Source organism: Cupressus sempervirens, chromosome 4 (assembly GCF_028749045.1).
Source record: "Cupressus sempervirens isolate cs-2001-9-10 chromosome 4, ASM2874904v1, whole genome shotgun sequence".
In the NCBI taxonomy this organism is placed as follows: Eukaryota; Viridiplantae; Streptophyta; class Pinopsida; order Cupressales; family Cupressaceae; genus Cupressus; species Cupressus sempervirens.
In genome coordinates, this window is record NC_143121.1 from 743,745,420 (window position 1) to 743,757,310 (window position 11,891).

The 11,891-nt window shown below is 38.0% G+C and overlaps 1 protein-coding gene across 1 annotated transcript in view; it reads right to left on the minus strand.

Moving 5' to 3' along the window:
- Window positions 1-10,970, minus strand: part of LOC149563502 (CASP-like protein 5B1) — a 67,264-nt gene extending 56,294 nt beyond the window's left edge. The window contains exon 1 of the mRNA XM_089826719.1: window positions 10,518-10,970. Within this exon, the coding sequence (XP_089682845.1) occupies window positions 10,518-10,732 (215 nt within the window). The 5' untranslated portion in view covers window positions 10,733-10,970. The remainder of the gene's footprint in view (window positions 1-10,517) is intronic.
- Between the last annotated feature and the right edge of the window lie 921 nt (window positions 10,971-11,891).

Below are 11,891 nucleotides of genomic sequence, written 5' to 3' on the forward strand. Positions count from 1 at the left end.
AAAGGAGTTTGAACCTATACTACGGAATTTAATCATAGGATATGATAGATCATGCCATAAATCTATAGTGCAGTATTTCTAATAGCAGGTGACAGTCTCTTATTCAATGGAGGAAATAAGTAGGGTTTTCGGAATTCCCAATAGAAGGCAGGAACTAGAAAAAACCCTTATGATAGTAGAGGACAAGAAGATGTGGTTGAAACTAATGTGCCGAAAATATCTTTCAAATCTAGAATGGGAAGGAATTTTGAAGAATAGTAAGGGTCTCAAGAAGGTTTTCATTGTAAATGATGAATGGCGATGTATTGTAGATTTGGTGAAAAGTAAGCTCACAGCGGGCAGCCGTACTTCACACATTGCCCTCTAGATGTTGCCTGTGGTGGATGGACTATATAAAGGGCAAGAATATAACTAGGCTCAATTTCTTTCTGACAGACTTCGAGAATTCATGGAGTTGAAACATAAGGCCTTTTACATGCCACATCATGTTGTGGCTTTATTTTTAAGAGTACGGACTCAAGTGAGCAGCGAGCATCGAGGGACACTGATACCAACCAATAGGGTGGAACCCTAAAAGTCTATTATGACATATTGGTTCCACATGGACACCGTGAGTGTAAGATCTCATAGCGGTGGCGAACCAAAGAAAAAGAAACTGAAATAGGCAATAGTGGCTGAGACACTTGAAGAGGATGAGGAGGACGAAGAGAGTTCAAAAGAGGAGGCCAGCGATACAGACTCATCTTCCTCTAACTCCCAGGAGGCAAAAATCCACCTAAGTCACCTACAGAGGACTCCACGGGAAGTTAGTTTCTTACCAACCACAGAGGGGCCACTTCCACCTAGACTATCAGAATCTCCAGAGATTTACCATTACCAAAATAGCATGACTGGTAATCCCGAAAGAACTGTTATAGGAGAGATTTTTGAACCAAATCAAGAGAGAGTTGAAGAAGCAAGCGACAGGCAACAAATTCCAACATGGGGGGCTTCTAGATTATCACTTTCGAGGGTGGCACAACTAATCTCCCCAGAAAAACACTCTCATACTAAAGTAATAGATTTGAGATGCTAGACAAAGTGCGTGTATAAAGCGAGGTTGCAAACACCTCTAGGGCCAAAAGTAGTACATCCAGTTGCTCTCATAGTACAGCCAATAGGAGCAGTGGATAAACAGCAAAGGGAAATCCACACTCAGGAAAGTATGACGATCGTGGCTATGGTGGATAATGTCCTAGAGGAGGCTGACAGGTTACTTGAGGAAGAAGGCATGGTGTCTTCCCCTCTACTGGCAGTTGCTGAGGAACAAGTAGAGATACAAAGCCAACGTGGAGAACCTCCAGACCTTGCCTCTTTTGCGGCCAAGGCAGAGTCGTTTCTCACCGAGTTGCATGCCATGGAGCATTCTACCAGGGAGCTCATGCAGCAGGCTAGGCCTCAAAATTTGGAAGCTATCATAACAGCAATGGAAGCATTGGTTACGTTTATGCAGGCTGGCTGCCATACAAACTGGGGACTATTAGAGCAGGGTGGATATTCAGAGGAGGACATGGCCACTACGTGGACAAGTAGTTCTATCATTTCCAGTGGACAGGAACAATCGCCACCTCTCATGGAGGCCCTTGCAGCTATGGAAGTTGTCTTTCGAGGAACCTTCCTAAAACTTCAACAGAAAAAAAGCCTAGCTAAGGCATGGGGGTTGGAAAGGCAGAATCTTCAACATCAATGGAAAGTCGAAACAATTGCAACGCAGGAAGCCTAGAAAATAGAGAAAGTTGAATTGGAGAGCAAGATTGCCATAGCAGAAGCCAAGCAGATGGACACTTTAAAGGTACTGCAGGGTGTTCAGTCAAATCAAAAGACAGCTAAACAAGATCTGCAATGGCTACGGGGAGCTCTGAGCACAGGGATGTCCTCCCATCCTTCTTCTTGAAGTCAAAGTTCTTTTTGTTGTTTTCATGTTCAGCAGTCGTCTGGAAGACAACTTCTTTTTTGGGGGGGATAGATGTAGTCAAAATAAAGTAACTATTATGTTTAGTACTTATAAAAGCTAGTCGGGCTAGGTAGTTAGGAGGTGAGGGAATGCATTAGTTGGTTTCCAACCAACCTACCCTTCTATAAGTACTTGGAATATTGCCAATGTACGAATGTTGTTTTTGGTATTAATAAAAGAAACCATTTCCTCGCCTACTGGTATTGTGGTATTAATGGTACATTCTATGTTTTACTTTATATGTACCTCAATTGTGTTATTCTGTATGATTAGCATATCTCTGTAAACTTGAGTGATATTTCCACTCTACATTGATGTTCCAAATAAGCCAAAATTTAATGGCTTCCCAGCTTTTCAAATGCTCTTAGCAACAAAGTTCAACAATTTTGATGGAAACTAGAGGGATAACAAAGGAATGAAACTCTAAATATTTCCAAGTTGATCCCCCATAAGGAGAACCTCAAAAGGGACAATTTCTTAGTAAGATTTTCCAAGCTTCATCACCTTCAAAAGCACAAACTAACCCCTTGTCATCTAGCAATCATAGAGTTGTCATTATCAATATCCCAATCAAAAAGGATAATCATAGGTGCAAAAAATTGTTGCTCCTATTGACACCATAGAGATTAAGTGCATAATTATCCTATGTGGGAAGTGAGTACAACTCTACAATTTCTTAGGCTATCACCTTATCTGCAATGGAAAGCTCGTTATTGACTAGATTGACACACAACATTTGCATCATGAGTAGACAAGCTCAACAAGCTTTCATACTAATGCTCATCGAATCTGTTATGCAAAGCTCATTATCAGTTGGGTCAACAACATGCAGATCAGAAGTAGATAAGCCACTATCTAAAATAGTAGATTATGCTCTCTTGTAAGGTTTTGACCATAAAGGAGCCTCAGTTTGCCATCTGAATCATCTATCCATCCAAATGCATATATCTCAATGATTTGGTAGGCAAAACTCTAAAATAACATTGTTTTGCAAAATGTGTGTTGACCACTAATAAGCAAGGATGTAGATCCAAAAATTCTTTGGAGGTATGTCCTTGACATCCAAAATAACAACATGCACGCGTTCGTGCATGCCATGAAACCAATAGCAATTGTAAAGGAATCTCAAACCACAAAATAGCACAGCCATCGTATGGTCATTTTGATGCAAAGTTTCAGCAGGATGGTCATTTAAATCCACTGAGTTGGCCAACTGGAAAGGATTTAAAATGCTGGGTATCCAATACCATCAAAGCAGAGCAAATTGTTGGTGAGAGCAGAGGAGAGAACTTCCTTTGACAGTTTCATTTCTTTGGAGCTTCTTCCTTGGCTGAGCAGTAGCATTTTCCTGGGTTGTCATGTTCAAATACCGCATCACCCATGGTGTCCAAAGGAATGTCCCACAGGAGGTGATCGCCAGAAAACAAGCCAACCACCAGTTAACCAGCTATTGTTTCATACTCTTTGGCATTGGATATTAATACTGTTTCAGTATTTTGTTAGTTCTACACTCCAATAACTTGTGAATCCAGATCCAAAAGTGGTGCTATAATGGTTCAGGTTTTCATTTGACCTACAGCAACAGCTAATACAATAGGCTTTTTTTTTTGGTATACTAATTATGCACTGGCTTTGCCACAAGCACCCTGAGTACCTCCCTGGTTTGCAATGTGAGAACTCGGGCCCATCCTGACCCTGTACCCAGACCAAAACTGAACCCAGACAATTCACAAGCCATTTCTGCAAAAACAATACAAAAGTATAGTAGAAAGTATACAAGCAACATAGAGTTGTTAAATCAGCACTTAGTACTTTCTGCAATACATGTAGTGCTGACCTCAATTCCTCTATAACAGTTGTATTTAGTGATGTAAGAGAGAAGTCACTAGTTCAGTATGCTGATATAAACTGTTACTAGAGTCAATATAAACCTCTCTTCTCTATTGCACATTACTTGCACTTAAAATGTGGTTCCTGTTTTTTCAGAATCACAACCAAAATAACATATACTCACTTTTTATTAGTAATACAGTTTGGCTACAATCCTAATCTACCCCTTTTATATATTTAAATTCAGTTAAAATTCCAGCTGAAGTGAGAATTTCCATTTTATATTTTGATTTAATGATTTATATTTCAAATTTGTCATTGTAGTTTCACCTAGGCCAGCCATTTGTAAAAAAATACAGAAAAGATTTCAAAAATGATGGAAATTGTAACATTGATAATTATGAGGTTAAAAAGTGTATATAATAATTATGTCATAATTCAAATGATGGTGGAATATCACTTAAGCCTTCAAATGGTTCTGTGTTGCCTCATTGTGGTACCCTTTCCAGTATACACTTGGAAGCTTTCTTCCAATATTTCTAGAGGTGTAGCTAAAGCCTTTCTGGGGATTTAACATTAAGGGCAGAAGAAACCAAGAAAATGAAAAATTGGACGGATATGACAAAAGACACAACTAGCTTTGACAGCAGTGACAAACAGGCAACAATGACAAGCAATGGTATAGAAGAGTGGATGCTAAGCATAAATGAGTAGTTATATAACTAGAGGACAGAGCCAAAGGCAGATAAATTTTCTACTTTAAAAGTTCAGTCATACGTAATCTCCAACAATTCTACATAAAGTCCAATTTACATGCACATTTAGTACCCTTACAGATTTCTGCAGGAAGATTCAAACAATTTAAACCCTAACTGAATGTACTCAAATTTATCTTTATTTTCTAGATGGCTGTTTACAAGATTTATTTATTTATTTAGAGGCTATGCACAGGCTGACATGCTTCTGAGCATAAAGAACACTAATTCTTGTCTGTGGCCAATATTTCCTTGACTAGAGTCCACACGGGTAGCACAATCAACTTGAGGCTGTGGGTAGTTCCCCATGGTCTCGGGTTTGAAACTGTTCCAGGGTTAAAGAGGTGGGATGGCTAGTGGGCAGAGGATCTCACCCAGGGGGGGAACTACTCTCGCCCTTGCTCGCACAGGTTGCTGGTCGCTGGGCAAGGTCGCGGGGATACCTACTGACATAAAAGAAAAATTCCCTTCACTAGACTCTGGCTAATATGATATCTTTGTACTTAATTTTTCCGGCATTGTTCCTGCCTCATTATTATGTTAGCTTACGTAATTCAAAAATTCCCACTTTTCTTCACTTCACATGAATTCTTGGCATGTCTTCTAATAACAGATTTTCCAAACACTGAAAAAACAATGAGAAATATAGACAACTTCCAAGTATCTCAAATATCTGAGTTGAAACCTAAATGACGGGGGTAGCACATGTTACAAAGATTCTATTCAACACCCTTCTAGATGGTAATAGACAAATCATACTGCATACAACACATCAATTCAGACAGATTTGCAGAAATATATAGAGATTAAAACATGTTTCAGAAGAGTCGGTCCAAGTCCTCTTCTGGTGAAAACATGTTGAAAAGAAATAAATAGATAACATATCTTCGCTATGCTGAAACGCGTAGAGAAATTAACAATTGTTAGGGTTTTAAGTTGTTTTTATCTACAAAGTTTTTTTTTAAAAGCAATCTGGCAGGTTCCCATTATTACATTGATCACATTGCATGTATTGATTCCATATATAAGACTCAGAAATATTTAGGGCTATATTCATTGTTGCAAACATTAATGCCTACCTTGCTTGTACTTACAAACTGACAGAGACCAAAATTTTGCATTTACAAAGTTAGAACTGTCTCAATGGATCCACATCCTTGTTAAAAAGATTGCAGGTGAATAGAGTTTCAAGTTTGAGAATGTAAATTAAAAAAGATCCCAAAATCAAATGTGATGATTTATATTAAACTTTGAACCTCAAGATGGTAATTGGAAATTTGTAACAGCATATTTCTCCCTACAAAGTTCTGGACAGAAGCAATAGATTGCAAATGGAAGGGAACTGCCCGTTCACATTAGGGTGTAACATATTGCCAACCCTGCTAAAAGGAAGCCAAATTCTTTCATAAGGGCAGGTAAACCTAAGTGCTGAAAAGATTTTATATTATTTTTGTTTTCGCTCGGTAATAGATATTTTATTATATTATCAAATAACGAGATAACAAGAGATATAGTCATTACAGCTTCAAATTTATTGCAGAAAACCTATACGCCCATATCCATACCTAACCCCTACCCATATAAAAAACGTCAACCCTTCATTACATTATATCAAAAAAGAGATCTTTACCAATTGACATACTACCCATCCTAATAACAACCCGGCGACCATAATTACAGACCTTACAAAAGAAATTCCCCAACCTTAATCAACTACACATCCAGAAAAGTTAGACAATGACGCAACCAGCATCATCATATTCAACGCATATCTTTCCTCAGCGAAAAAAACCCGTTTGAATCCTGCAAAAAATCACTGATCAGATCCTGCAAAAATCCACCTCCGAATCTTGCAAAAGGTCCCCATTCAAAACATGCAAAAAGCCCCACCAAAAAACCTGTTGCACACAGCTCCATCTCCTCATCACCACCTCTAACAACCATCCTCCCTCGTCGCCTCTCAAGGATCACCTATGATGAGGCACATTGACTAGAAATCCAATGTGCACACAAGCCCCTGCATTTTGAAAATCCCTGACAGACTCCTTTAATTTCCCCCATTCTACACAAATTTATTGCTTGTAAAGCTCCCAGTTTACCCTTTTCGGCCAATGCACGAAAGGGAAACAACCCAACTCTTGGCCTTCATCATTGTCTTCATTAGCATTCACTATAGTCAAAGCCTATCCTCGGGTGAGCCCACTCCAACAAAGACTCCGAACCCAAAATTAAATCCCTTTGAAACAGAGTGTTCATCATCTATGTAACCTCAGGTATATCTTCCCCAATTTCAAGTCCCCAAGCTAGAATTTGTGCAAGTGCTGAAAAGATTTTATAACTATAGAGTAGTTGGGAAGTTTTTTGTATTTCATAAGATAAGAAATACAGATATGAGTTCTTGCATTCAATTAAACAAGGCATAAACTTCAATTACTTCATTTAGTTTTTTTCGAGAACGGTAAATTTGACACAAAAGTCTGCACCCATGCCCGACTTCGCCCTTCTCAAGGATCGCCTATGATGAGGCACATTGACTGGAAATCCAATGTGCACACAAGCCCCTACATTTTGAAAATCCTTGATAGACTCCTTTAATTTCCCCCATTCCACAAAAATTTATTGCTTGTAAAGCTCCCAATTTACCCTTTTCGGCCAATGCACGAAAGGGAAACAACCCAACTCTTGGCCTTCATCACTATCTTCATTAGCATTCACTATAGTCAAAGCCTATCCTCAGGTGAGCCCACTCCAACAAAGACTCCAAACCCAAAATTAAATCCCTTTGAAATAGAGTGTTCATCACCTATGTAACCTCGGGTATAGCTTCCCCAATTTCAAGTCCCCAAGCCAAAATTTGTGCAAGTGCTGAAAAGATTTTATAACTATAGAGTAGTTGGGAACTTTTTTGTATTTCATAAGATAAGAAATACAGATATGAATTCTTACATTCAATTAAACAAGGCATAAACTTTACAATTACTTCATTTAGTTTTTTTCGAGAATGGTAAATTTGACACAAAAGTCTGCACCCATGCCCGACGTGTTATCCCACGGTGACCTTGTGTAACATGGAAACAACCTCCAAGTGTGAGACTTGCACTTTGAGGTTGAATCTTTGGAGAAGGTCGACTTCCTTACAATCAGGATGCACCTAAACTAGAACTTTTAAGGAAAAGGGAGAAAGATTGCATAAAAGTAAATGCTGAAAGAGAAAGTGGTGATGCACCAAATTGAAAATTGGTTACACTCTCTGCCTATGGATGCACAAACATGAATAAAACACCTAAATACATTGATCTAAACTTCAATCTACTCCAAAAACTCACATGAAGGTAAAAAACTAATGAGATGTTGCAAGGAAACATATTCACAATACAACATTCAGTAGGTTAAACACGACATACAAACTTGAAAAAAGTAGAAAACAAACGTCCAACACAAGGCAGAAATCTGCACAAGATAGCTAAATGGAAGAACAGGTAAAACAAGTATTTCACTAATAAAAGGCAAAAGGAAATACAATTACGGAGCACAACGCTACTGCAAAGAACCAGAGAAGAACAACCCTGAAATTATTTACATATGTTGCTTTCATAGATCAGCCATAACTCAAATTGCAACTTGAAGTTCAAACTCTAACCATGGAGGAGTTAAAATGACAAAGAATGTGCAATAAATAAATATTAGAATATAATATGATCTTTGTATGCAACTTGCTCATTAAAGTGACATGAAAGAGCCAAATGAATGCACCCAATAAATTGAAGGATAAATCTGCACTTGCGTCATGAGTACAAGGCCAAAAAACTCATTTCGCATTAAAGAACTGGCCCTGGAAAAATGTTGTGGATGCAAACAATCGAATCACACCATTGTCAAAACTGTCGGGATGGGATAACACAAAGTGTCAACCCACCTGTGATGTTGACCATTGATCGTCGACATTTTGCACGACCCCAGCAAATTGTTGCAAAAATGTGAAAGAAACCTAGGTCGTTGATCATTGAAAAGATGCACGACATAAAGCATGATGAAACGTAGCACTAGCAAGGGTGCACAACACCTCTCAGTAGAGAAAAGACTTCAAATCAGATAGTCGGCAAAATTTCCAAAACAAATAGAAAAAGAAACGCAGGAAGCAATAACATGAAATGTTGACCGCTTGCCATGTGGCGCAACCCTGTTATCAAGCAATCCACCATGCAACTCCCTAAAGTTGATCACGAGAGGGTGAGGGCAAATCACGACCGCTGATGAAGAAAGAAGATGCATAGGCCTTAAGACTTGGGAAAACGCAGCACTGACACCAATGAACAGAATGGAAACATGTGGCAGAGCCTAAAGAGTTTTGCCATTTTGCAAGGGGCAAGAAGGAAACCCTGTGAAATGGAGAAATGGACATAACACGAAATGTTAGCCGCAGGCATGATGTGTTAACCCACTGTGACAGATTATTAGCCCATTGAAAATTGGCTGAATGGAGGCAAAAATAGCCAACATTTCAACTCAAAGGGGACACTTGCGTGCTAAGCATAAGATCAATGGCCTTAAGAAATCCATTGGGCATAGAGTCACCTGCAGAAATGACGCATTAGCCCACGTGTAACTTCACAAAAAATTGCAACCTCTACAACCTTAGCAAAAGAGCAAAACCTGCTATCTCCTAGAGGAAAATAGTTGTGCTTGTGCACTTGTTAGAAAGTTGAAAAATTTACTCTATTTTGTACAAGTAATTACAACAAAAGAAATTAAACAATGCCATTGGCTGACTTGTTGAAATAGCTTCTCTTCCTTATCAATTTTTTGCTCCTTCCATGCACTCGGGCAGCTAGACAAGGCAGAAAGCATGACAAATATATTGCAGCACTTTGGAATACCTTCCCAATATTGAGAATAAAGAAGCTCTGCAACATTGGAACATTGTCTTTTTGAGCAAGACAAATTTGCTCCTCTTTCTGATACTCATCCTCGTGCTTTGAAATAAGCATAAGCCTAGGCAACCTCCTGATTTGTTGCAGAGTTAGATGCCTTATAGGGCATCCTCTTGATAGTGTTGGCTCTATTTTCTTAGTTTGCATGTTGTGTTTAATGTGCTAGTGAGTGTTGTGTTGTAAAGATTTTCTTCCTTTCAGCATTTCATTAGTTTTAACCTGCATACACATCAGACACGGATGCAGACTCTTGTGTCAACAGTAAACTTCAGGCAAATTTTATAAATAAAAAGATCGCAGGAAAAATTGTGAAGTGGAGAATCTGAACATTGGAAGAATGGAAAAATCAGAAGGAACTCTTAATTTTATTATTAAAAAGAGGAGTCAACTATCAAGTATACTAGTGATGATTAATGTCATCTTCCAGTGGCAAGCCACACTGCAGACGATTGACATAATGACAACCTGTTACCAAACCCAATTCGATGGTGTCTGTGTTAAAGTAGCACTGTTAATGCAGTCAACAATATAACAAGTCTCGCTTGGAAGTTGCAAGCAAATGTTTGTGGGATAAAAAAACTGCCTGACCCAGCTTCTACGACTACAGAAATCCAGTAAAAAGCTAGCCCTCTTGTGCAGGCAAGGAAGTTTTATATCTTGGCAATTAAACAAATCCACTTCATGTAAGAATCAAGGATCCCAAATCCAAAGAAGCGATTAATTTGTGAATAACTGAAACAGCTTCCAGATTTCTATAGAGACCTCTTTTCAGGCTAGAAACGGGACACATTATTCCCTTTTGTTCCATTGTCGAATTGGCTATCACACGCAGGTCCTAAGGCTCATCTGTTGATATCATCTAGATTTTAAAACTCGCCCAATTTTAACAAACATGAAAAAAATTAAGGTATCACAAAATTAAGCATGTGCAAAGAGCATATTAGCAATTAAACCTGGACCAAAAAATGAGAATGCCAAAAACAGGAGGACCCAGATGAGAAAATGCACCAGAAAGCTGTGTAATTGACAAATTCAGCACCGGTGACCATAACTACAATTGAAGCTGCAGCAAATAGAAACTGTCCCATACGAAGAACAAGGCCTCCAAGTGTCCCCGGAGTCCCAGGCAAATCCTTCATAGTCAACAAAGTGATCGGACCTTCTTCTAAATCAGCAGCATGGTGGTCTCCAACAGGATGTACTGTTGGGTGACTCAAGTCCATCAATTACAACCCTCCACCAAATGTTGGTATTTAATCTTTTTCTTCTTCTGCTTCGGTCTGTAACGCAATCATCGGTTATTATTTTAGCAAGAATTGATTGCATCAATCTGTAAGCACCACCTCCTGCCACAATGAAAAAGTGGTTGTCCAAATTGTGGCAAGTCTGCATAAAGGAAAAAGACATCTCCAAAGGGAAAAGAAAATCGAAGTCCAAACAACAGTATCTGATGAAAAGAACAAGGCGTCAACAAGACGAATGATGTCTTTTTTAAAAGTAAAAGATTCTGTTTATCTTTTTCTATTGATTTTCTTCTTTCCAGACATGAACATTCTAAACTCATTCGTCTGTCCCAAGTCCAACCGATAATTTACTTTTTTTTAATATATCATCATTTTCTCTCTTTTTAGATTGGGAATATCCGTAATACATATATTCGTTGTTTAATTGTACGAGCTTAGATGAAACTTGATGTGAACATTTAGTTTCATTGTAAGAGGAAAAATTAGGTGAGGAAAAATACTTTCATATTAATTTATATATAAGATTTAATTTTTTTAATAGATAAATAATACAAATGAATACATCTTATTTTATTATTATATAATGAGATATTATAAATATTAATGTAAAAGTTGATTATTTATTTAAATTGTAAATGTTATTGTTTTGTTCCCAAAAAAAAATGTCATCTCTAGTTCAATTATTTTGTGTTGCTTTTTAATTATGCCCAGAGGCATATACAATGGCAGCAACACTTCCCAGCACAAAGAATATTCCAAGGAATAATCCGTGTAAGGAAAAAAGATTTGGTGAGAGTTACAAACGAAATTAAAATATGGAATGCCATTTGGCAATCAAAAAGATTTGGTGAGAGTTACAAACGAAAGTAAAATATGGAATGCCATTTGGCAATAAAAAATAATTGGTGAGAGTTACAAACGAAATAATAGGCTCGAAAAAGTAGGGCCCGAAAAAGTAGGACCCAAAAAAATAGGGCTCGAAAAAGTAGGCCCTGAAAAAATAGGGGCGAAATAATTTCAATATGATTTTTTTTTTGTTAAATATAATTTTGCATGCACATTCATACTTGTTTTTTGTGGGGAGTTGGGAAATTTGAAACAAATTCGTGGAATGTGAAGAGACGTCTGTTGGGGGATA